This window comes from Pleurodeles waltl, chromosome 6, assembly GCF_031143425.1.
Source record: "Pleurodeles waltl isolate 20211129_DDA chromosome 6, aPleWal1.hap1.20221129, whole genome shotgun sequence".
Classification (NCBI taxonomy): Eukaryota; Metazoa; Chordata; class Amphibia; order Caudata; family Salamandridae; genus Pleurodeles; species Pleurodeles waltl.
Genome location: NC_090445.1, coordinates 234,048,188 through 234,075,733, shown reverse-complemented (window position 1 = coordinate 234,075,733; position 27,546 = coordinate 234,048,188). Strand labels below are relative to the sequence as shown.

The window sequence follows — 27,546 nt, the reverse complement described above, 5'->3', positions numbered from 1 at the left end:
GGCTGTCATGAGGAGTGGGGTGGGGGCAAGAAATGAAAACATTAGATTTAAACTGTACCTCACATCACACTGTCTGCTGGGCTTTTCGGTTACACATTTAAATCACATTGTGCGAATGCATCATTTGAGACACAGTGATATCAATTAATCTGTCCAGAATCGCGTGACCTTTGGTCAAATGTCAGATTGAGGATTAGAAACCAGGTCTCAAGGTCACAAACTAGACCTTATTCTCCTCCGGAGACTCGGGGGAAGGCACAGCTTTGAGAACATCGTGTACTAGTATCATCTGATACTATTTGTGCTTCCACTGGTGGAAAAGTCCCGTAGGTAAATCTCATAATCGCTTCAGTACTGTGTACCAAACCCCAAAACGCGGTCACACCTGAAAGACAGGCTTCCCATGCAACAATACTCGAGCCATTCAACGAAGAAGGTGGGTACTGCACCTTGGAGAAACCCTGCTGACCACCCATGTAGAACCCTTTCTGCGTTCGTCATGGGAAGCCTGTTCCATGAACTTCAAGCCACCTTTGCTTTTAAACTTCCAGTAAGGCCCCAGGACAGTGGCGGAAATAAGAAAATATTTTGAGCCACTTTTATTTTCCAATTATATTTTTATTGCTCTGAGGTCGGAATTCCATCAAGAAATGAACCCTGCGCAGGTGATAACATCTAGCACTGAAGGTTTGAAGGCAGGATCAAATAGATCTTTAACAACTGCGGCAAACCTCAAAACCAGTCGTCAGATGAGAACAGGTATTTGCTGGAGCAGTGTGGGAGTAAATTATTTCCTTCCTCGAGTTCTGCTACATTCCAACAGCGCATGGCTCTAGAGGCAGCTTTTAGCTAGACCCTTTCAGTAATAACAACACAAACAATAACAAGGATTTATACAGTGGACAATAAACTGAGTGGACTCCTGACGCTTAAACCGTTGGTGTCCTTACCCAGCTCGACGGTACCCCTTTTATCAACCACAGAAGGGCTAAAGTTGGAGTTTGACGTGCCGGTCTATGGGCCAGCACCTACCCTACTGAGCCATCTTCACAGCTCCAATCTGGCCCCTCCATTTCTGTCTGAGCAAGAAGCATCCATTGCAGGGCTGCCACAAGGGGGGGTGGGAAGTGGGGGCTTTTTTCATAAGTTCAAATCCTAAGCTTCAAAGTAAATGTAAAGGCTGTGGTTGTAGTGTCAGGATGCAAACTGTCTTCGGATCACACCTTTGAGCACAACGAAGTAAAACCGTCAGAACTCATACAGAAGTTGTAAAGAAGGTGATACCGACCCATGTGTACATTAAGAGATTCAAGCCCTCGTTTCGCAACAGCTACTAGCTAGAGCAGTGGTTCCCAACCTGTGGTCCGGGGGCCCCTGGGGGGGGGGGGGGGGGGTGTCCAATAACGATTCAGTGGGGCATCCCTGGGTTCCAGTAATGATAAAGTGGGGGTCCACAGAAGTCAAAAGGTTGGGAACCGCTGAGCTACAGGGCACGTTGAACACTGGCTACACGGTCACCTGGGGAGCAAGGTCAGGTGCAGATTCTAAGCCTGGTGTACCCACAAGTAGTGTGTGTTATCCTGTAGCAAATCACTTGTGCTTAAGGGGCCCTGGAAGTCCTATCTGCCAGAGCTCGTTTGTGAATCGTACCATTTTATTAACTTACAGTTTGGCGTGCTGGCGTTTGTTCGGTGGCTCTTTACTGGACAATATTTCAAGGCGCTCCAAGTTACTGAAGATCTGGTCTATCCTCGCTTGGATTTCATTTTCAACCACTGAAAGACCACAGAGGCTTTGGGTTACGCATGGAAATCAATCACAAGTGCAACACGATACATTTGTTCCAACAACACGCCTACATTTGCCGTTCTTCACAGCTTTAATCAGCAATACGCTTATTTCTACTCATTGAAAAATCAAACTCAAATATAGTTAAACCGAGGCACACGCATGCATCCATAGCAGCCAAGAGGGACAAAAAGGTAAGGTCGCTCTCTGCGGGATGGGGCAAATGTATGAAATAAAGATACAAACTCACTGTTCACATTTTTGCTTTGCAGCATCTAGAACTTTGTCCAGCGTACATCCAGAAAAGCAGGATATAGGCAATATTTTCAGGATAGCCACACACATTTCTATATCTGAGATTATTCTGAAAGTCTGCATGGGTTCGGCCCTAGCAGACTAACAATGGAGACCTTTCATCTGGAAGAACCTGGAATACCAGGAGGATTTTGGGTTATCCTTCTACTTGCTGCCTCCCCCAGACCTAGCTGTCTACGGCTTTACTTCTATGGGCCTACACCTTAGCCAGGGAGTCTTTAACGACACCTGCCAGCAAACAGTAATGCTCCAATAAACATGTAAAAAACGGTACAACTCATTGGCATGTGCAAGAAACACTGCATAACACTATGTACTGGTAAGCATACACTAAATGCCAGATTCTTCAGAGTGGTAAATAAAGTAACTTGTCAGATTGATCTTATTTATTATTATATATTTTATTAAGAGTAATACAGAGTATATGTACTATATACATAAACCAAATTATATTTGCACATACGTAAGAGATGTACAGACAACCGTTCCAAACTATTATGACCCTTATGAACCTCAGAAGAACAGAAGTATGTGCTGACCGTACTAGGGCCCTATAACTACCGCCTTCAACCAGTCTCACTATATTATTAGAATACAGTGATTCTGAAGACATGGGAAGTCTAGATGCCACTTTCCATCAAATGTTGCCGATGTAAGATGTGTGTAGGTTTTTCATAGTAAGACTACGCCAAGCAGTAAGAGCTGCAAGAGAACAAAATTGAATCTAAAGTTGCATTCTAATTGTTATGAAATGGTGGGCCAAGTGCATGCCAAATACATCCTTTAGTCAGTCACACACCCCAAATCAGTATTCTGTGCATGGTAGGACTCCTGATAGTGACAAGTGCGACAATTATAGTACATTGCTTTAGAGGAGAATGATTTTGAATTTCACACCATGTGTGGCATACGTATGTTCAGGGAATTACCACCAATGAAGGGGGCAAAACATCAGATTTCCAGTGCAAGTTGAATGGGAGTGTAGGAAATAGCTGAATGTTTCTTACACCTACCCTTTCTATTCTCTTGCAAACACTACATGCACAACCTCTTCCAGCACAATCTCATTCAAGCTACTTTTTCCAGTAAACCACTCACTACTGCTTCCCAGATTTTCCTCATACAACCTCACCCGCCGTGGTGCCGTCAGAGCGCCTCTCTCTCTCTGCAATCTAATCAAAGCAGTTTCGTCCATGTAGTGTTACTGAACCTTGCACGTTGCGCTTATGCCACATCCACTCCACACCTTCGCCACATCCTCTCCAGATACCCTGACGGTACAGGACATGTAAGCTACATTATATCTACTGAACGGAACATTTTCAGCATTACTCAGATTTACATTTTAAGGCAAAGGAATTAGCATTTGTTTGTCAAGAATAGCATAAAACCATGGTTAGAAGACAGGTCTCCAGGTTCTAAGTCAAGCTTTGTAAACAACAGACAACATTTGCCATCTTCTGTTAAAATTACTCACAGTGAATTGACTGCTTGTCGGATGTTTCCAATCTACTCATGTGACTTTGCACATCGTGCACTTGCCTGGAAGGGAGGAAAGAAAGAAACTGTCTTGAACCACATAAACAGCTCTAAAATATTTTTATTTGAATTATAAGAAAATCTTACTTATTTCAATACTCAGAGTTTTGCCTTGATTCACTTCACCTGAAAAGAGGACCTATGGGAAGATTCATAAAACATGCTACTAAGAGCTTGCAAAAATGTGTTGGAACCCCAAGTACAACCCCTTCAGTGCTTGACTCTCTGGCAGCGAAGGTCAAGCAATTCTAGGCTACTCAGGCAGAGGGGATGGAGGAGCACACAGAGAAACTCAAAACAGAAACACCAATAAATGAACGTACTGCCAGACAGATACTTGCTTTTATGAAAAAAGTAGTATTGTATATGAACACAAAGTTAAATAAGGTATACAACAAGTAATATACAGTCTTCATAAGGCCGGCACTCTAGCGCTGTCCAGGTGTGTCCAGCGTCCCAATCCCTTACCTGAGGACAGTGGTTATTCCCCATCCACGTGATGCGATCATTCAGCTTAGGCACTGCTAGAAAGTACAAGTGTTAGAAGTTCCCTGATGGCTTTTTAAAAGTCAAAGTGTTTCAGCGCAGTAGCACTTTTAGTCAGAGCAAGTTTCCCTAGAGGCTCGATAGCCCAGCAATCAGTCTCCCCCGCTCTTGTTGGGATCTGCAGTTTCGCAGGCCTGGGCACGTGTAAGCGGCCCGTTGGTAAGCATCAGTGTGGATGCTTCAGCAAGGCGGCAGGCATCCACAGCTCTCCTTCAATCATGTGGGAAGTCTTCCCGAGTCTGGCGGCCAGTCTCGGGTGACATAAGGTTTGTGAGATGGAATCAGAGCTCTACACCTGCAGATTAAAAGGTGCTATGCTGCTCCAGTGCGACCGCACTCTTCTTCACCGCAGCCCCCTCCTGGCATTAGGGGTTTCAAACAGCAAACTCAGGGTGACAGCACCTTTAGGTCAACAAAATGCACAGGCAATGGCCCCCTTCTTGCACAATGCTGTATTAGGGCAATGGCCCTTAGCTCCATCGTGGCCTCCACCTGGCAACAGGGTTTGCAGGTCACAACAGCACACATAAGGCAGCAGCCCCTTCAGGTCACAATCCTGCACAGGGGGCGGCCTGCTTCATGCCACCGAGCTGTACAGGGTTATGGCCCTTACCTTCACTGCAGCACCCACCAGGCAATGGGGTTGCAACACTACACATAAGGCGGAGGGCCCACCCTTTGGGTCACAACACTTCATGGATGATGGCCCACTTCTTGCCACAGGCTGTACCATGGCAACAGACCTTACCTTCACTATGGCCCCCACCTGGGTACAGGGAGGTCGCAAACAGCAGCAGTCCGGCAGATGACCCAATCGGACCAACGGTCCTCAATGTGGACCCAGAATCTTACTTGCTGCTTCAGGTATCTACCCAAAAGAATTCCCACTGGATCTTGCTCCTTCCAGGAACTTTCTACCGCCTTACAGGGTCCTCTGGTATTGGCAGGCAGGCTGATGCTGGGACTCCAGGGCGAGTGATCTTGAGTCTCCTGGGTGATGTCCCCTCACCCAGCTGCGACACTGGCAGACCTCAGTACCCACTCATGGGCACAACACGCAGAAGTTGTGCTGAGCTTCCCCACTCAGATCTACAGCTCCAGTTTCACAGTTTGGTGAGGCTCAAGCTCTCCTTTTTACAAACAATTTTCAAAAACAGATGAGATTTAGTGCCCGAGTCTTTGAAGGGGAAATGGAAGCCTTTGTTCAGAAAGCCTTCTGTCACAGTAGGAGTGACTCCAAACTTGATAGCCCCACTTGCAGGCAATGAGAGTGCCTAAAGGATCACACCTGGGTATCACCTTCCATAATACATGCCTATCAAAAGGTAATCAAGGGCCGCAGCTATATTCTTTATGATTCCCTTATCAGCCCCATATCTTTCCTAAGATGTGCCTAGGCACCACTGACTAATGACCTTTATAAAATCAAAGAGCCCTTTTTAAGTGCACAAGAGAGCCCGAGTCTTCCTTCATAAAATGTGTGTACCCCAACGAGCTCCCAGGAATGCAAGCAATCCACAACCTGTTTGGGATAGCTCCTCTGCCTCCAAATGCCTCTCTGAGGCCCTGGGATTCCAATATGGAGCCCACAGGCCTCCATGTACTGTACCTTACACAGGCACCCATCACAGCACGCAATCACACGTGGGCTGGTAAGTGATACATACCAACATGTTGTAGGCCAAGGGCAAGTTAGGTACACAGCAGTGGAACTTTAAATGAATAGGTCAGTAGTGCCCACTTCAGTGACATGGGTAAAAAAGTCTGTTCACATTGTTGATCGCTGTCACAAAACACAGTATGTTTCAACCACCACAATCGTGTTACTTAACTCTGGGTAAGGGAAGTAGACTTTCAACATTACCAGGGTAACGCTTTGTGTGTCTATCCCAGACTAACAAGACCACAATCTGTGACGCAGGCTTAAGTCATGGTGCACACGAATGATCCATGTTCACCAACAATGAGGGGGAACAAAAAAAATCAGTATCAGCGATCAAGAAAACATTTTGTTCCAGGGCATAATCCCTTCTCATGCATTCTCGTGTAAGCTTAAAGGTTATCTCTTCCTTTATTCACTCTGGAAGGAATTTGCAGTTGGGGCACTCAAGGTAGGAGTGCATGTCATAATCATGCAGGGGACTTTTCTGTCTCAACCAAATGTTACTTTTTTTATTTATTCACAAAATGAGGATCAGATGTATTTTATTAATGGAAATTGCTTCGAACATGAAGTATAACATATACATGCAGATTTTCCAGCAGCAGAATATCCATCATTTTGAAGTCAACATGCGCACATAAATCTACAGTTTTTTATCAATTCAGAAGTGTACGCTTTTGTAGTTCTGCAAAATCTAGAGTAGTTGTAAATATACCTACATTCGAGGAGAAAACCTATAAAAAGTAGATTTAAAAAATCTGCGTGAATTAAAACAGATGTATTTTCATATCACAGCGTATCATCCCTCACTTGTGTTTTAGTCCTTCAGCTTTGGACCTACGGATGCCTATGCTGCCGCACCCTGGCATTAGAGACCCAGATGAGCCACCAAATGAGGGAATACTTTGAACATATTTTACATGCAAGGCTAGGAACTGGATAAACAACCATTTGCAATGCAATGGGTTTCACATTTGCTCGAATTAGAGCTATTAACGTTGTAAATTCCTAACTGGACTTTTCTTGCCACTTAAATTGAAAATGAAAAGTAAAACAGTTGACATGAGCGAGCCCATTCAAAGCGCCATGGCCGCCAGGAGCACGAGCGTGAAGGAGAGAGACAAAAACAAAAAGAAGTTTGCTCGCAGTCAAACTTATCGGCAATTGTTGCATTATCCATGTAACATGGTAATCTGCAAGGCGGTAACAAAACCACCCCAAGGAGGGACAAACGCAAAGCATTAATCATTGATGATTAAAAAAAAAATTGAAAGGCAAGCCCAGGAACGAGTGAAAGTGAAGGCGTGCTGTGGGCTTGGTTAAAAGCCCACAATATTTACGAAAGGTCAAAAAGTTTGTGCGCTCGTACTAAAAAATGAATGTGAGAACAGTGGAAATAGTGCCTTTCTATCACTCATCAAAATCATGGGTAACTAATGTATTTCCTGGAGGGCCACACCCAGGCCACATTTCAGGACATCCACATAAACTTGTTGTATACAAACGTATATTAAGTAAAAATCAATTACACAGACAGTAGTTCTCCTGAAAATGTGACACAAATTTGCCCGTCATGGACAGACATGAACACCCCCGAATGTAGACCCATGCTAATCGTGATACCTTTCTATAAGATATGAAGTGTTTTATTGACCTTGGACAAGCACAGTAGGTAGGGTGCACAGAAGGCATAGGAAGTGCTACAGGAGAAAAGTGGAAAAATAGTTTAGGAATTGTTGGACACGGACCTTGAGAACTCCGGAGATAAACAGGTTGGAAAGTGTGCGTGGAGAAATGCGGACTTTAAAAGATCAATGTTCAAATGACCTGAAGTGCAGGGCACACCTGTTGGTCGAAACTGTTCTCACAGTGATGCACACTCACTGGAAGAAAAGGGAGTAATGGAACCCCTCGCTGAGAGATCTTGTTATTCAAGCCGTGTACAGGCTATAACTAGTAAACATGCTGATAGGAAACGTGGAACTGGTGCCAACTCCAGCTTCAGTGCTGCCGAACAGACTGCGATAGGGAGTGTGCTAAGATGCCAACCACTTTCCACCTCGGCAAGCAATGGCCATGAATAATCTTCATGAGAGAAGATGAAATAACGAGTAGTCCTTCCCATTTCGGTTATGGTTTTTTATTGTGTTTGACAATTAGATTAAGTAAATCATCTGCAAATGGGTCATCCTTCAAATGCAGAATTCCACAAACGTGTGCCACAGCTAATAATTTCAAAAGGGGTTATTTGTCAAGCAGAACGATTACAAAATTCTACACAACTCAAAACATTAATTTAAGGTCACAAATGATTCTACGGTGACCACAATATTTAGGTGTGTAACACAGGGCTGAAGAACGTGTTTGCTATTCCAGCTAGTTGGGGTGAGGGGGATGAAGCCTCTACCTTATAGTTAGATTGAATCCTGGAGTCTAGCCACCGGCTGTGCGTGCTCAGTAACTCAGTAGGAACATACGAGACCTGCAGGAAGAGACTGTCATCATGTAGCAGGAGAAATTCCATTCCTCAAACAAGAAGCATAGTTCTTGTGGAACAGAGGGAGACAATGGCCTCAGAGCCGTGGCTGGAAGCAGACTAAAGCGGATACACTCCCCCAAGCCACATTCTAAGTACAAACCAGGAATTCTCTAGGAATCCTGCCTCTCCGGATACCACCAACCTCCACTCAGCAGTCGATGTCCCTCACTCAGCAGTCAATACGAGATCTAAACATAAGGGACTGGTTCACAAAGTCATTTTCGGTTATAAACACAGGTCTGTGGTCGAAATTAGCTTCATTTACGCCTGTCAGGAATTCACAGAAGGGTCTGTGGCATACGTCACAATGGTTTTACTACGGAGTAATTTTTTTTCCACAAGTATGAAGAAATCTTCATTCGTAAACCTGACACTTGAATGGGGAGTGGGCTGATCAAGGTGTGGAATGCCTTCACAAGCTTTGATCGCACCCACTTTCACAAAAGAAATGGTCAGAGTTTTACTCCAACTAAGGGCTAAAGAAATGTCCTTACTTAATGGATAGGGGAAGAGATCACTAGAAGGGATTCTACCTTGGAAGAAAACCTTTTCCTCCGTGGAGAAAAAAAAATGAGAAAATGTGCACTGCATGGCTGTCTCTGCTTAAAGTACAATTGTACACAAAGTAAAAATATAGAATGGGGAAATGGGAGTCTCGGGAACATGGCTCATGGCATTCCGTGTGGCACGCCTGGAAACGTAAAGTTGGCACAGCTTTCCAGGCGCACTATGAAGTCCTAAAAGTAGAAAATCTGCACCCAGGCTTACGTATTCAATAATGATCTACAGAGAACCCTACCGTTAACCTCGCACGCTGTATAGTTTGCTCATAAAAATTAGACATTTGCTTGACAAAAAACGTCAGTCGAGCTAACTAGGTTTAAAAGAAAAGTCCTTCTTAAAATCCTGGCTAGAACTCAAATCACTCGGTCTGAGATCAGAAATGCTGCCGGGTTAATTTCCTGTTGTCCAGTCTCCTTTGACAAGATTAGACCCCCTCACAGTTAAGACACCAGCAAGTGTTTTAGAATAAAAACAAGAACCTGGGGACTGTTTGCAACGTAGATTTAATTGTGAACTTCAAGCCAGGGTTGGTAATGAAAGGAGCGTTCCTCGAGCTCTATCCGCAGAAAATAATTTTACCTTGTCTTTTCACAAGGAAAGAAGAGTTCGAGTTTATAATTTTTTTTAATCAAAACTTGACTATATCAATGCAATATACCCTAGCATCCTTTCTGATTTGAATTCAGCATTGTCTGATATTAGGAACGTATTAGACGGACAAAAGTCCAATTGTCTGAAATGTAAGATGTTGCTCAACTTGGCCCCAGTCCATGTCAAAACTGCCCTTTGGCCAAGAAAATGCATAAAAGCATTAATAGGAAAATGGACGTCTTTATGCATATTCTTTCTGATCAACAGGACTTATTTTGATACATAACAGGCTTATTAATTTTGAAACTATTTTTCTACATAAATGGATTTATGAAAACATTTGTTACTTTTGTGTGATGCATTTTTTATTTATTATTTTTTTGCAGAGAATAAGAAAAAGGCACTGTCGGAGCACTTACATTTTGCAACATATCCACATTGTAATTTTCCCCTTTAACTTAGAACTTGTATAAACTTGCGAGACAGTGATCGAGCACATTTCAGTGTATTACCAACCACCCATAAACACACTTTTCCAGACAGCCAATTTTAGTTACTCCCAATATCGTGTTTCATTTTCATCCACCAAGGTACCCATGTTTTTCACAGATGTACAAGTAAATAAGTTTAGTGTAGGTTTCATGGGCGTTTCATGTTTGTGAAGTTCAGCATGACCTGGTTGCTGTCAAGACTAGTGAAGTACACTGGGGACAATGCGATCTGTCTAGACCGCAGTCCAGGGTGGTCTATCATCACTGTCCCTTGTGAGTGGAGGCAGTATCATGTCCTATCTCGTTAATCTGGAGGCTGCCCCTCCTCTAACCAGTTACCCTTATACAAAGCACTTCCCATCTCTGCCCACCTGAGCAAATCCCACTTTCAGCTGGCGATTAATGGTGCGCTGGATGATTTCCATGCAATTGCCAATCTTCTTATCACAAAAGCAGGGGGTGTTAATGTAAATGCAGTCAATGAATCCCACTAGACACTCTCTTAGGTAGCTGATTTATGGCCCAAGTAACCTCATGCCAGTATTTCTGTGCATTGCCAGAACATTGCATTAAATCTGAAACACCTTGGCCATAAGTCTCGGAACCCTTGGTACACGCTTCAAGGGAGGGCAGAAGGGTCAGACCAGTCATATGACTAGTAGCCGTGTCTAAAAATTTACAACTCTTCTGCCCGGTCCCAGCTCCAGCATGGCTTCTACTACCACCTGTGACTGCAGCATATGTCTGGAACTGACCCGAGATAGGGAGTAGCGGTCTCCAACAGTTACGACCCCTGCATCTGTCAATTATTGCCTTCCGACGCCAATCTCAGTTTCACCTTGCCTCCTCTGCAGTGACAGCGTAGATTCATATGCTAGCATCTCTCTCTATATTTCTAGCCGTGTTCCAGCCACCCTACTTTCTACCTTCCACATAGCGATGATCGGAAGTGTCTCACTCACTATGCTTTGCAACAACTCAAGTCCTGTAGTCAAATTTACCAAGACTGTCTATTGTCTCTATATCTCTGCCATGCATGCACTTTTACCACCCCAGTTCCCACGTCTACCACCTAACTTTTCTCCAGATGTCAGAACCTGTCTTCTCACCACCCTCTTCAGGATGTCCCTCGCCCATACTGTCACCTGCTTGCATATTCCCCTCAGCATACTTCATGGTCTTAGCTCCATAAGGACAACATCCAATGATACCTCACTGTCGGCATAGAATTGTTTAATGTGTGTTTTGTTAGTATTTCTGTATAATGTGTCATATAGGAATGCCGATTGTAGCCTCTAAGTATTAAATACAGGTGGGTGTCTGCGCCCATATGTGTCACACGGACCAAGTTGTGATCAGAGAGTATATGTCCTAAATATGTGCTTCTCTCAGGTGTTCTGCACAAAGGACCAGATCCCCAAGAGTGTACGTCGAAGGTGAACTGAATGCCAAGCATACAACAGGTTCCAATGGCCCATCCATGCTTTAATATCGTCAGTATTTCTCACACTAGCGTGCCTGGAAGGGGTGTCTAGGCACATGTCCATCACCCAGTTATAATCATCCACCCTTCCAAACAAATGTAACATATCTGTTTAGTCGTGTGCAAGTTCAGCACATTTGGATACTTTAACTGCATAACACACCTCCCTCCTGGATCCATTCGGTGATGAAGGGCCCCCTGTTTTTCCACATTAATGCCCCATGGCATATGCTGTATGAGTTGCGTGCTTCTACTGACCCTATTCCCTGGATCTGAAATGTATAAGGCTTAATCTTCGGCATTGTATGGCTCTGAACTTGGGGTCCTTGTAATTTGAGTAAACTGAAAGTTTCTGAAAATTATTTTAGCAAATTACTACTACAGTTACCTCCCAGTTCACCATCGACCTTTTCATTTGGATCCAGGGATCAGATGTGCAGATCAGATTGTGAAGCTGAGATCCCTTTGTTTTTGGTTTCCAGTATGGCGTTAACTCGCACTTTCTTCCTATAAGCAAGCACTCAGCAAACGTTTGAATATTACGGGTGATAACAACTTTCTTTTATTTACCTATACGTTTGAGAAACCAGCTTCAAATGCTGGTTTTATTGATGCCTTCCATTCCATTAAAATATACCTACATTTGAAGGATTTTTAAATGAGATTACCCCCTGGGGTTCAAAGACTTAGTTTATAAAAATGTAGATTGTGAATTTTGCCTTTGGCTGTGTTTACCCTAAAATGAACTGCAAAAAATTTGCAAAGAACTCGCTGTGTAGTTTGTCCTGATATGGAGGAACCTGAGATACACTTATTGTTGATTTGTCCATTTTATCACAGACCCAAATTCAAGTGTTTCTTCCTTTATTTACGGAATTTAGGCATCATTAGATATTTTACTGACTTCTGAACTCTTAAGTTCAACATTACAACATCATTCGTCTGTTCTATGCTATAACTCGCTTTTAACTTTCTGCATGCAATATTAGATTACACTATCTTTCAATAGCTTAATGAATTGCAATTTATTGATCATATCAATTTAATAATTTTATTATTTTGCTCTCTTTGGAGATTTTATATTTTTGTCCTACTTTAATATAACTGCTGTTATTTTGATGAAATAATTTAACTTCAATGTTGTTATTTATTTGTTACTGTAGGAGGCTGGCCTGGCTTGTAGTGGGTACCAGAGGTACTTACACCTTGTGCCAGGTCCAGTTATCCCTTATTAGTGTAGAAGAGGTGTTTCTAGCAGCTTAGACTGATAGAAGGTAGCTATGGCAAAGCAGCTTAGGCTGAACTAGGAGACATGTAAAGCTCCTACTATACCACTGGTGTCATATGCACAATATCATAAGAAAACACAATACACAGAGTTACTAAAAATAAAAAGGTACTTTATTTTTATGACAATATGCCAAAAGTATCTCAGTGAGTACACTCAGTATGAGGATAAGTTATATACACAAGATATACAGGGAGTGCAGAATTATTAGGCAAGTTGTATTTTTTAGGATTAATTTTATTATTGAACAACAACCATGTTCTCAATGAACCCAAAAAACTCATTAATATCAAAGCTGAATATTTTTGGAAGTAGTTTTTAGTTTGTTTTTAGTTTTAGCTATGTTAGGGGGATATCTGTGTGTGCAGGTGACTATTACTGTGCATAATTATTAGGCAACTTAACAAAAAACAAATATATACCCATTTCAATTATTTATTATTACCAGTGAAACCAATATAACATCTCAACATTCACAAATATACATTTCTGACATTCAAAAACAAAACAAAAACAAATCAGTGACCAATATAGCCACCTTTCTTTGCAAGGACACTCAAAAGCCTGCCATCCATGGATTCTGTCAGTGTTTTGATCTGTTCACCATCAACATTGCGTGCAGCAGCAACCACAGCCTCCCAGACACTGTTCAGAGAGGTGTACTGTTTTCCCTCCTTGTAAATCTCACATTTGATGATGGACCACAGGTTCTCAATGGGGTTCAGATCAGGTGAACAAGGAGGCCATGTCATTAGATTTCCTTCTTTTATACCCTTTCTTGCCAGCCACGCTGTGGAGTACTTGGACGCGTGTGATGGAGCATTGTCCTGCATGAAAATCATGTTTTTCTTGAAGGATGCAGACTTCTTCCTGTACCACTGCTTGAAGAAGGTGTCTACCAGGAACTGGCAGTAGGACTGGGAGTTGAGCTTGACTCCATCCTCAACCCGAAAAGGCCCCACAAGCTCATCTTTGATGATACCAGCCCAAACCAGTACTCCACCTCCACCTTGCTGGCGTCTGAGTCGGACTGGAGCTCTCTGCCCTTTACCAATCCAGCCACGGGCCCATCCATCTGGCCCATCAAGACTCACTCTCATTTCATCAGTCCATAAAACCTTAGAAAATCAGTCTTGAGATATTTCTTGGCCCAGTCTTGACGTTTCAGCTTGTGTGTCTTGTTCAGTGGTGGTCGTCTTTCAGCCTTTCTTACCTTGGCCATGTCTCTGAGTATTGCACACCTTGTGCTTTTGGGCACTCCAGTGATGTTGCAGCTCTGAAATATGGCCAAACTGGTGGCAAGTGGCATCGTGGCAGCTGCACGCTTGACTTTTCTCAGTTCATGGGCAGTTATTTTGCGCCTTGGTTTTTCCACACGCTTCTTGCGACCTTGTTGACTATTTTGAATGAAACGCTTGATTGTTCGATGATCACGCTTCAGAAGCTTTGCAATTTTAAGAGTGCTGCATCCCTCTGCAAGATATCTCACTATTTTTGACTTTTCTGAGTCTGTCAAGTCCTTCTTTTGACCCATTTTGCCAAAGGAAAGGAAGTTGCCTAATAATTATGCACACCTGATATAGGGTGTTGATGTCATAAGACCACACCCCTTCTCATTACAGAGATGCACGTCACCTAATATGCTTAATTGGTAGTAGGCTTTCGAGCCTATACAGCTTGGAGTAAGACAACATGCATAAAGAGGATGATGTGGTCAAAATACTAATTTGCCTAATAATTCTGCACTCCCTGTATGTACACAAACCAAAATTAGGTAAGTAATAGCAAGAAAAGTAATGTAAACAGTGTAGAATTACAATAGATTGCAATAGGAGCACATAGGTATAGGAGCAACACAAACCACATATTCCAAAAGTGGAATACGAACCACAAATGGACCCCAAACCTATGTGAACTTGTAGAGGGTCACTGGGACTGTAAGAAAACAGTGAGGGTTAGAAAATAACCCACCCCAAGACCCTGAAAGGTAGGTGTAAAGTGCACCTACTACCCCAAGAGAGCACACAAGTCGTGATAGGGGGATTCTGCAGGAAGAACAAACACCAGCAATGCAACAACAGTGGATTTCCGGACCCGAGTACCTGTAAGATAAGGGGACCAAGTCCAATAGTCGTGACAGTGTCGAGAGTGGGCAGGAGCCCAGGAAATGCCAGCTGAGGGTGCAAGGAAGCTGCCACCGGGTGGAAGAAGCTTGGAGTTCTGCAAGAAAGAAGAGGACTAGGGACTTCTCCTTTGGAAGACGGATGTCCCACGCCGCGATGAAGCTTGCAGAGGTGATCCCACGCAGAAAGACCGCAAACAAGCCTTGCTAGCTGCAAGGGTCGCGGTAAAGGTTTTTGGGTGCTGCTGTGGCCCAGGAGGGACCAGGATGTCGCCACTTGGAGGAGGAGACAGAGGGGGTGCCCAGCAACTCAGGGAGCCCTCACAGAAGCAGGCAGCACACGCAAAAGTACCTGAACAGGCACTTGGAAGGAAAGTGAACCGGAGTCCACGCGAAGTCACAAAAGGGAGTCCCACGACACCGGAGGACAACTCAGAATGTTGTGCACTGCAGGAAGGAGTGCCGGGGACCCAGGCGTGGCTGTGCACGAAGGAAATCCTGGAAGAGTGCACAAGAGCCGGAGCAGCTGCAAATCACGCGGTACCCAGCAATGCAGTCTAGCGTGGGGAGGCAAGGACTTACCTTCACCAAACTTGGACTGAAGAGTCACTGGACTGCGGGAGTCACTTGGACAGGGTTACTGAGTTCCAGGGACCATGCTAATCAGGATGAGAGGGGACCCAGAGGACCAGTGTTGCAGTCTTTTGATGCCTGCATTAGCAGGGGGAAGATTCCGTCGACCCACAGGAGATTTCTTCGGAGCTTCTGGTGCAGGGTGAAGGCAGGCTACCCCAGAGCATGCACCACCTGGAAACAGTCGAGAAAGCCGGCAGGATGAGGCGCTACAATGTTGCTAGTAGTCATATGGCTACTTTGTTGCCGTTTTGCAGGAGTCCTGAGCAGTCAGCGGTCGATCCTTTGGTAGAAGGTGAAGAGGGAGATGCAGAGGAACTCTGGTGAGCTCTTGCATTCGTTATCTGAAGAATTCCCAAAGCAGAGACCCTAAATAGCCAGAAAAGGAGGTTTGGCTACCAAGGAAGGAGGATTGGCTACCAAGAGAGGTAAGAGCCTATCAGAAGGAGCCTCTGACGTAACCTGCTGGCACTGGCCACTCAGAGCAGTCCAGTGTGCCCCCAACACCTCTTTTTCCAAGATGGCAGATGTCTGGGACACACTGGAGGAGCTCTGGGCCCCTCCCCTAGGAGGTGCAGGTCAGGGGAGGGGATCCTTGAACCGGTGTAGACTGACTTATGCAGAGATGGGCACCATCTGTGCCCATCAAAGCATTTCCAGAGGCTGGGGGAGGCTACTCCTCCCCAGCCTTCACACCTATTTCCAAAGGGAGAGGGTGTAACACCCTCTCTCAGAGGAAATCCTTTGATCTGCCTTCCTGGGCCAGGGCTGCCTGGACCCGAGGAGGGCAGAAACCTGTCTGAGGGGTTGGCAGCAGCAGCAGCTGCAGTGGAGACCCCGGAAAGGCAGTTTGGAAATACCCAGGTACTGTGCTAGAGACCCAGGGGATCATGGAATTGTCTCCCCAATACCAGAATGGTATTGGGGAGACAATTCCATGATCTTAGACATGTTACATGGCCATGTTCGGAGTTACCATTGTGACGCTATACATAGGTAGTGACCTATGTATAGTGCACGCGTGTAATGGTGTCCCCGCACTCACAAAGTCCGGGGAATATGCCCTGAACGATGTGGGGGCACCTTGGCTAGTGCCAGGGTGCCCACACACTAAGTAACTTTGCACCCAACCTTCACCAGGTGAAGGTTAGACATATAGGTGACTTATAAGTTACTTAAGTGCAGTGGTAAATGGCTGTGAGATAACGTGGACATTATTTCACGCAGGCTGCACTGGCAGGCCTGTGTAAGAATTGTCAGAGCTCCCTATGGGTGGCAAAAGAAATGCTGCAGCCCATAGGGATCTCCTGGAACCCCAATACCCTGGGTACCTCAGTACCATATACAAGGGAATTTTATGGGTGTACCAGTATGCCAATGTGAATTGGTAAATTTAGTCACTAGCCTGTTAGTGACAAATTTGGAAAGCAGAGAGAGCATAACCACTGAGGTTCTGGTTAGCAGAGCCTCAGTGAGACAGTTAGGAATCACACAGGGAACACATATAGGGCACATACTTATGAGCACTGGGGCCCTGCCTGGCAGGGTCCCATGACACATAGAATAAAACTACATATATACAGTGAAATATGGGGGTAACATGCCAGGCAAGATGGTACTTTCCTACAGTTACTCTGTGCTTTTATTCTATAAAACGTTGTCTGGATGCATGCCTCAGAAATAAGCCTGAACGAATTGATTACTGGCCTCCCCACCTCTTGTTCAGTCTTGCAGCTTCTGATTTTGTTGGGCGAGTTCCCTCCAGGTTAAGTGACTTCCACCCGTCTCCTGCACAAATAAGTGTGGATTTTGTATATTTTCTCTGTGTTACCAGATCCACTACATTCCATGTTATAAACCTTGCATTTTTGCACACCATAGTTACTGATGGTGTACATATGGACTTCACTACACGTCGTGCTACATTGACTGTTGGGTGGTGGGCATCTCACATTAAGGCAACCCAGGATATTCTGTGAGACCAGCTTGAACCATTGTTTTAGATGTTTGGTGGGTAAACTGTGCCAATCTGTTCAATCTCCACTAAACAACAACACTTCCAACCCATGGAATGCCATGGAACTTGATCATACCTATTCCCAAACCAATGCCTTGTAACTAACCCAAGCATCACTCCCTTATAACCACTCAAACTTGGGGGACAGTGGGGTGGGGTATAACCACTCAAACTTGGGGGACAGTGGGGTGGGGGTGAGAGCAATTTGTGGTTAAATGTCAGTGGGCTCCCTGCCTACATTTCAGCGAGCCAGCCGCATTCTTCTATACTTTAGCAGACACTCATTATGAACACTGAGACTACATTGCAGACTATATTAAATTATCCACTAAAAGGGAAGCCTTCAGTAGTTGAGCGCTGTCCCTGTCTGATTATTCACTGTCCATTACTGCCTTTGACTCTTGTGGCAAAACTTCTGTATTCAACGACAAAACTCCCCCTCTAGGCACTCAAGTTTGACACAGCAATCCAATATTTGCTGTTGTTTCTTGTCTCTCCACCTTTGCCTAATCCCTTGATGGGTTGTGAAATTAAGGCATGCAAGGTTTCTCGATTTTCTTTTGCTGTTATTCCTGGTTAGCAGGATAGATTTATGATGAGTTTCTGTCCATTTGTTGCACATTGCATTGCAGCCGCCAGGCCTCTGTAAAATAAAGAGTGCACCTCGTTTCCTTCTATATTTACAATTTTGCAGAGAACATGAGCATTTACTTCTAGTCTAGGGCCTCGAGTATAAGCTTTACTTCTAGAAAGGTATTTTGCTGTTGTTGCACCACAGCGGTGAAATCAAAGAATATTTTGCCCTCCTGTAGTATAAATTGACTTTTATGTCGACTGTAGTGAACACTCCCCGTCTCCGTGAAAAGTAGCCTAGCCAACACAGGTCATGTGGACTCCACATTTTTGGGAGGGCTGGAGAAACTCTGTGTACTGTCTCCACTGAGAAGCAGTTTGGCAGACGTCGAGTGCCACTGCAGAGCAAAGCCATTCTTATAGGAACAATTCCATGCTGGGTGCCTCTATTTTCTCAGGTAAGTTTACTACTCTAACATTATTTCTTCGAGAGCATCTCTCAGCCTTCTTAGCTCGGGAGTCCAAGCACTGTGTGTTCTGTCATGTGCGTTTGCAGTTCTTTAACAGAGGGTTACACCAACGCCAGTGCCAGCACTTTCCACCACCCTGTTAGACATCTTTTGTTGATCACCTCTTAGTAAGGCAAGGTAGAAAGCCACAGGGTCTATCTTTGTTTACAAAGCCATGGGTTTCACACATTGCAGACATAATGGTGACAAACAGTTCACTTTTGGGATCTAATGTATTTTGTGCCAGTGTATGAACATCGAGAGCATCAGTTTCAACAGGATTCGCTGTTTACATGGCTCATCTCTCAGTCCTTTGTGTACTTGGATTCAATGAATGAGGTACTCAGGACAGCTATCCCGCTACAATGCTACGCTGTGTGCTGTTTGAGCTGATGCTCTAACTTCACGCTTCCCAAACACAGTCCGTGCCCATCTGTGTCCAAAGAAATTCTTAAGGTTACCAACTGGACTCTTCATGGTACAGCGGCTGGCAGTTAGGTGTGCCCGGTGCACTAGGAGGAGGTTGGGGAGCGGTTGCCTACCCTGTGTTCCAGGCAATTCAGTAAACAGTTTGTCTTCCATTGCAACACAACGTATTTTGACTCCCTATGCTGGGGGCTAAGTAAGCACCACTCCTACCTTCAGCGTAGGAACAAAGGAGTAATGTTTTCCGTTAAGCGTTACATTCCATCACCATACCAAATGCACAGTCTTCAATGCAGCTACCAGCACCACTCCTACCTTCCGTGTAGGACTGAATGGATTCAGGTTCGAAGCAAAGAGTTACGCTCCATTTCCATAGCAAGAGGGCCCACTGTCTCCAACGCTGCCACCAGGATGGAGAGAGGTAAACGGGTGGGATTCGATGGCAGAAGACAAACCCTCTCTCCTCTACTGTCAGTTTTGTGAGGCTGTGATCAGTGACCGCATCCAGAAGGGGACAGAGTCCAAAGTGTTTCAGGACAAACGGTCCTCTTTACTGTGCCAGGTCTTTTTTCAAGGCGGGATGCTCACTACCTCTCTCGCCTAGTACCCGATCATAGAGAAAGCTCTATTGCGGCCCGCATGCCCACACTGCCATTTCTGTCTGTTTAAGTGGTGACAGCTGCGGCTTCTACGTAGTCACAATTTTTTTTTTTTTTTTTTACACTGATTCAGTCGTGCAATCTTCTCTTAGCTGTGAATCTGTCCTTCAGGTTGCGGAAGGATAGCTGAATGAGACACTTTCACCAAACAAACAAAGTAGTAATCAGTTGGTAACAAGTTGGAATCCTTCTCAGCCTTCCATCCTCCCGAATACTAGTTAACTGAGTACCATGAACTGGGTAATTGTTAACATCGTTTGTTTAAAGCGCATGAAGCACTGTTCAAGGCGGGTTAGGTAGGCTGCCAGGCAAGTGTACAGGTTTAAGACCCACCAAAGGGAAAATGCTACCCACCAAAGGTGAGCAAGTTAAGAAGTGTAGAGTAGGTGTTGTCCTTGTCTCAGAAGAGAAGGCAGCATATACCCAGATTATTTAGCGGTAATCCTGTTACTCCAGCTCTCCCCTCCTCATGTCTGGTCTTACTTGGGGCCTCATTACGAGGCTGGCCGTCTTAGGACCGCCAGCCCTGCTGGGGCGGTCCGACTGCCACATTAAGACCCTGGCGGTCAGATCGCCAGGGCTCCGACGTCTCTGCCGGGATCAGTGACCCTGACGGGTTGACGGCGGGTGGAGATCGTAATCCGCTAGGGCAGCACTGGGACCAAACGCTCAGAGGCCTTACGAAAACACACATCAACCTACCCACTCAACAGAAGAACCACTCAGTCTAGAAAAAGAAGACGTGCTGGAGAACCTGGCATGGCAGGAAACCAATTCGCCAAGACTCTTGGAAGAGGTGATGGCAACCCCAGAAAAGTGTCTCATGAGACAAAAAATAAAATCAGAGACACCTCCTCCAAAGGCTCAAAAGAAGCAGTCTGAACAACAGAGGGAACCAGAGGAAGATTTTACATAGAAGCTGCTCCTTTAACCAAAGTCCGAGCCGAGGCAGGCCCTCTGAGAAAGAAAAAGAGAAGGAGTCAATAGCCTTCAAACCCCCTTCATCTTACTCCGACAGGAACTTGAAGCTGAACCCTGGACGCAAGGCATTAGCCAGGCCCATGAACAAGTACACCATAAACAAGTAGATGCAAAGTTGGTTCCAACTGGACTTGGCCAAATGTCTCAGCAATACAAAGGAACCCCGTAAGTGTCACACCATCTCCACATCAGAAACCTCCTGGGTCCTGATAGTGAATATATCACCCATGGTTGCGCAAAACTTTTACCACAGGTCAAGCACCTTGATAAACTGCCTTGGGCAGACTTCATAACAAAGGTGATATCACTGTGCTGGAAGTGCAAGGGCAGGTTAGCAAACCTCATGAATCGCCAATATGACAAACCAGAATGGGGAGATAAGCATTTTCCAAGTTTTGTGCCAATATAAAAGTCTCCAGGCACGACAAAGGAAATGCCCCTACAGGGTGACCATTTTTAAATGGATCATCCGGACAAACTCGTTCATACCTTCCAATTTAATGCTGACCCTTCCAATGATCATTAAAAACATGCTAAATTAAATCCCCCAGATCCTCTTCAACCAGGGAAAATAGGCGAGATGGGCTTTTTGCCCCAAAACAACTAGACTCCTGTTTGTAGAGAGCCTCCTGCATGCCTACAGACTGCAGCCATGGAATCACTAAGAGCCCAGAATCTGGTATAAGAGAAGATAATTCAATATGGTACCCTTTTTGAGAAATCAAAAGCACCAAACCATCCAAGGCCAACTCGTGACGTAATCACTCAAAGAACTGGCTAGAGAGAAGTAATAAAAAACTTTTAGGAGCGTCAAAAGCAGATTTTGAAGCTTGACTTCAGACCTTCCCCTGAAGCATTGGATGCATGACATCTAATATAATGTCTCAGATAGATCAAGACAAGTGCCAACCCTTCTTATCCATAAATCGACCCATGAGATCAAGCAGGAGAGAGGCACTGGAACCCTCCTTGTACTCTGGGGACATCCAGGAAGAAGATGAAGCAGGTGAAATGTCACTGCTATTACCATTTGAATGCAAGCTTCAGACAGCACTTCAGATCTTGATGCACCATCAGCAGTCTCCAGCAGGAAAAGCTTCATGCCTGTGCTTCGCAAATAATTGCCCCTCCAACAGTTCATAACAAAATGGAATGGTTCAAAAAGAACATCTTCAACAGCAGTAAAACAACAAGATCATAGCCAGAGCGCATGCAGCACACCACACATGTATTGATAGCAACAGAGGCTCCTTGAATGACTAGACCATTTACCCAGTACAACAATGTATATCATAGAGGCAATAAATGTAACAAGAGGTACTTCTGAACAGCTATTTAACTATCGTAAAGCAACACTGTTGCAAGTCCGAAATACATTAAGTGAGTTTTAATTTTAAAAAAAGAACCATAAATCAATGCACTTAGAGGTGTAAATTAGTACACTGAGGTCTTATATGCATAAACACAGGGAAACACTAGAACCCAGCAAACAGATTCAACCCTCTGTACATCTGGTGTATAGGCAGTGGTGGCTCCTCCGCTATGGTGGAGAAGCGTCACCCCCGCCCACCCACCGACCAGCGGCAGCAGCTGCAAACCTTTTACTACAAAATGATAATAAACTATGTTTATATTTATTTTGTAGGAAATGGGTCGGGCATTGGGGATGACCGCAATGGAGGGGAGTGCATAGAGCACTCCCCTCAGTGCACATGTATGTTTGGCCGGCCATCTTGGCCGGCACTGTTTTACCGGGCTGGAGAGAGCAGACACAGGCTTCCAGTCTGCCTGGGAGCGCCCTGGCTGGACACTCCCAGACAATCCTAACGCTGCTCTGAGCAGAGTCAGGATTGGCCACAGGGCAGGCTGGGAGCCTGTGCCTGCAGTGTGCAGCAGTGGAGCATGTGGTGGTGGCAGCAGCAGTGAGTGAAGGTAAGTGTGTTTTTTAATTAAATTAATTCCCCCCACAAGCACCGCCCCTTCAAAGCCCCGCAAGCTGCTCTTGTGTATAGGCCCAAGTGTTTAGATGAAGCCTAGATAGAATATGAATAAGAATGCATGCCAAACCCAGTTAGGAAGATTTCTCCAAAGTAATTCATGGTCTAAGCTATTGAAACCCTTGGAAAAGTCAACAAATACAGACTGTTAGTGCTCTCCTCCCAGTTGTAAGGCTGCCAACATCCTGCGATGTCCTAAAAGATAGTAACGCTGTGCTATACAAGGGCTTCACTGCACAACTTCTAGTTCCTCAGTGCAAACTCGATCCTAGAGCCAACTGAACTTTAAAACACGCAGCACTTCACTACTTTCATACATCTACACCAATGGGGCCCCAGCACAGCCAACACCTATGCTCCTCCAATTCTAGATCTAAACACTTAGCGCACCTACACTACCCACCAGTCCTTAAACCGCAGTTAAGCACACTCATAACAGGAATCCCTCCAACTTGGACTCCAGTCGCACTCTCTTACCTGGAGCCAAATCTAAATACACCAGAATCTAACTGCACCCCACATGGGTAGATTTTCTCCAGAACAGCACACTAATGGACCTCTTATGCTCAATTTCATTAAACACCAGCTTCAACACACTTGGCTTTTTTACTCCTCCCTCACACTACATTGCAGGTGGCTAACTGTCCTGCATTTTGCATATTTGTCAAACTGCCTGACCAAAGGCACTGAGGATGCTAATGCTCTCTAATTTTGGTTTCCAACACTCCTGACCCCCTTACACGACATGCAAGAGGAATAGAGCTGTAAGGCAAGACACCATGAGTGGCCTGGTAGGGTGTCCAACTCTCACTCTTTTAGTCCTTTATGAACTGTAAAAGAGGTGCCTATTGGTGAGTGGGAGGGAGGAGATGCAGCACAGGAGAAATCCTGCACAACGCAGCTTCAGGCACAGGTTCAGCTACAGGAGTACAAATCCCACCACACCCGCTGTTAAACAGCCCAGAATGTATGAATGAAAATCATGCTGGGTCCTATACTGGGAATGTGGCTTTAGGATTAATTCAATAAGCCTATTTCAAAGTGCTCAGATGTTGCATGTTAGTGACAAGAGGGCCAGAGAAACTAGGTTTCACTCAGGATTAAACAGACTGTCAAACTAGGAGCCCGAGGCTGCAGCACACTTCCACTTGCTCCACAGGTTATACATTTATGGCCATAATCAGCACTGTCCTCACTCCCCCAGATAATATCCAGCCCATAATATTTTAATCAAACCCTTAGTAGGAGCTTTTACATTCATTATAAGTACAACCAATCTTGCCAATAACCGAGCAGAGAAATAAAGTCAATAGGAATGTGACCACAAGCACAAAATGTGACCACATTGGAAGGCCTGAATGAAAAAACGTGTCCTGGTTCCACAGTTTCCAGCTGGTGCGCCATGCCACGACTGGGCTGGCAGTGACTCCAATAGCAAGGCAAAAAGACTACCCTTCCCAGTGAAATGCCACCATGATTGAGCCTGCTCAGTTCTAGAATACAGTGTTTATTTCCAGCATAATTAGGTGAAGTGTAAAGTTCAGATTAGATGTTAAAAATCCCAGTTCCAGGGATAAAATATCCCCATTATAACATATCTAGTGTTGCTGGTTGTCCACCCAATTACTTGCCCACCCAGTTAGGGGATCTTAGCAAGTTTTTTGGGTTTTTTTTTTTTTTTTAATAGCACTCACAACCGATATGAAACTAAAGGATGATGGACGGAGTGTTGAAACCCCCAGTCACAGATCTGGGTTTAATCCATGTTCTTTTGCTCACCATGCCACCCTAGGTTGGACCCAACCATATGCAAATCAGTCTTGACCCTGTTCCACTTGGGAACAGTGCAGCCCAAACTGCCAAGCCAGGTCCTCCCTGGACCGGAAATAAGCATCCTGGGACCAGTTTCAGGGTATCACCCTTCATCCGCCAGGCTAGCTTGAATCCAGTGGCACAGTGAGCAAGGGACCTACGTCTGGGCATACTCTTCCCACTTAGGGCAACTTTAGCAACACAAAAGGATGATGGACAGAGTGTTGAAACTTTTCAACCACTCACCCCCAGACACAGATCTGGGTTTAATCCATCGTTCTTTTGCTCACCATGCCACCCTAGGTTGGACCCAACCATATGCAAATCAGTCTTGACCCTGTTCCACTTGGGAACAGTCCAGCCCGAACTGCCAAGCCAGGTCCACCCTGGACCGGAAATTAGCATCCTGGGACTGGTTTCAGGGTATCACCCTTCATCAGCCAGGCTAGCTTGAATCCAGTGGCACAGTGAGCAAGGGACCCGCGTCTGGGCATACCCTTCCCACTTAGGGCACCTTTAGCAACACAATATTTTCATATTATGAGAAAAAGGCAGGAGTAGATTATGGGACCTTTTCTTTGGGTTTTGTGGGCATTAAGTGGTGGCTGGGCACCATCCAAGGTGGATGCTGCTATCTACGATTACTGTTTTAAGGCTTAAGACTATTTTGTTACATTTGAATAACAGAATTGTTAATTTTGTAAACGTGTTTCTCAAAAGTGACAGTAACGAGCAGGCAATGTTTGCCTCGGGTGGCTTTAAAGTGAGCGGAACACACTATGAATAGTAGTAACATTTGATAACCTCACAAACTGGCTGTGTTTTATCTTAATCTGTCTGATTTATATGAAGAAGTGATATAGAGTGAAACCCCAACATGCACTATATAACTTATTACATAGTTCCCCACGTTCCCAAACATCTTCCGATGTCTCTGCAAACGTGTCACAGCAGGTGTTCAACGTGCCCTGAAAAGTGATAATGGAAAGTTAGCCACCCTCCGCTAAACCCAAATCTATGTAGATATAATAAGCATCCTCATAACTTGCCTTTGAACTCATCTGCTGCGGATCTCCAGCAACCTAACTATATATTGACATCACTTCTAAACTCCCATACAGTTTGAACCAACTGTTGAGACTTCACAAGACGAGGTTTAAGGCAACAGGAAAGAAAATGTACCCAGTAACTTGCTTTAACATGAAAGGGGCACAGGAGACAGCAAACAAAGAAAAATATCAACAGGCTGCCTAGGCGGCAAAGAAACAAAAATATCAATAGGCTGACAGTATCCTCTGTTGGATACAGAGAGCTGCCATACAACCACATCGCATACAGAACCCAGCCATTTAAACACATCACTTCAGGCTCACTAGATTTAAAGCCCACCGATTCTATCACCCCCATAACAGAACCCCATTTTCTCGTTATCCCCGTTGACTTTCATCACCCCCTTTCACTCATGGTAAAGATGCCTCTAAGCACTGCCACTCTCTCGGCACCCCTGGCCTTTCCTACACCCCCGCCCCGTCCCCCCATGTCCTGCAGCACATCTACGTCAGGGGCAGTTACAGGTACAATCTCGCCCCGCCCTCACTTGTTGGTCTGGTGGTACAGCGCCTCCATGCTGCTCTCCCGGTGCTGAACTTCTCCGCTCCACCTCCTCCTTTCCACTTCGTGGCGGCAGCTCAGACTCCAACTCTGACAGCACACGTCACCATAAGCCAGAGCATTTCCGGGCCGGCGTCGGAGCCAGTTCCGGTGCAAAGGGCGTTGCGACGAAGCAAGCCGGAGGGTCAAAGACCGGCGGGAGCCCACGAATTAACCGTGCTTTGTATTGCTAACTATTGCAGGAGAAGGGGTCACTCACGGGGTCATTACTCCATTGGCTGCATTTGAAGAGGCGCAGTCTTTCTGCGATGCTTGCAGCAATGATCAGTAATGTCGCGTCCCTTTTCTGTTTTTATGACTTTTCATTGCAGGCTCTGTGGAACTGGAATTCTCTTGGGACTTCGTTAGCGCCTCGTAGCTGCTAAGTTTTCAGATTGCTTATAAGTGAAAGTTCTGTGTTCTTAGTGTGCTTGCATTTGACATTTAATTGCCTTATCTGCGACACACGGTGTGACAAGCAGATGCAAGAAGTTGACTCTTGTACCGACGTGCACACACACCTAACGTGAGCTGTGTGTACGTGTCTGTATTAATCGCCGGTATTCATTTACATGGGCGTTAAGAGCTGAAACACAGACGATATAATGGTGCTTTAGAAACATTTATTTGTATTGAAGGATTGTGATTGCATGCGCATAGCTGTTCTAAATCGGTCTTACTGTGAGATGGTTAGGAGCCACTCTGCCTATGGGAAAAGTGCAATTTTCAGCTGGGGAATATAAAACACTATGGTCACCTGATAGCTATCTCGTAACCATACGAACGCTGCATTATAAAGAAAGATTTGGGCCTTCATTACGAGTCTGGCGGTCTTGAGACCGCCAGACTTGCCATGACGGCCTCACCACTGCAGAGCTGGCGGTGAAGACCGCCGTATTGCGAGTTGTGAGCTGAAGCCAAAACTCCACCTGGCTCGCCGGTGCGGTTGCACCACCGTGGCTGGCAGTGACCTCCTCCAATCCGGCGGCAGGCCTCAGGCTGCCGTCCGAATTACGAGGTTGCAAACCGCCAGGCTTTCTATGGCGGCCACCTCCATTCCTGTTGCCAGCACACACCTACACACGTCCCCACAATGCAGACATCCCCCCGCCCACCCACACACTCACGAACCCCCCTTTCATTCACGCATGCATGCACAAGCACACACATGCAGCACACGCATACATCCACTCAGACACCCCAACTCACTCGCATGCATCCACTCAGACACCCCCAATCACTCACATGCATCCACTCAGACACCCCCACTCTCTCGCATGCATCCATTCAGACACCCCAATACGGACGCACGTACACGCACGCACACACCCATTCACATTCATTTGCATACTGCACGCAT

General features: G+C 45.3%; 1 protein-coding gene across 2 annotated transcripts in view; it reads right to left on the bottom strand.

The window, feature by feature from the left end:
• The window catches only part of GOSR2 (golgi SNAP receptor complex member 2), a 63,496-nt gene extending 37,163 nt beyond the window's left edge, over positions 1–26,333 (bottom strand). The window contains exons 1-3 of one of the 2 annotated variants that reach the window (XM_069237980.1): positions 26,134–26,333; positions 3,581–3,645; positions 1,667–1,775 (exon numbers count right to left, since the gene is read on the bottom strand). In XM_069237980.1, the coding sequence (XP_069094081.1) occupies positions 1,667–1,775; positions 3,581–3,645; positions 26,134–26,162 (203 nt within the window). In that variant the 5' untranslated portion in view covers positions 26,163–26,333. The remainder of the gene's footprint in view (positions 1–1,666; positions 1,776–3,580; positions 3,646–26,133) is intronic. The other variant, XM_069237979.1, reaches the window with a different exon arrangement.
• Between the last annotated feature and the right edge of the window lie 1,213 nt (positions 26,334–27,546).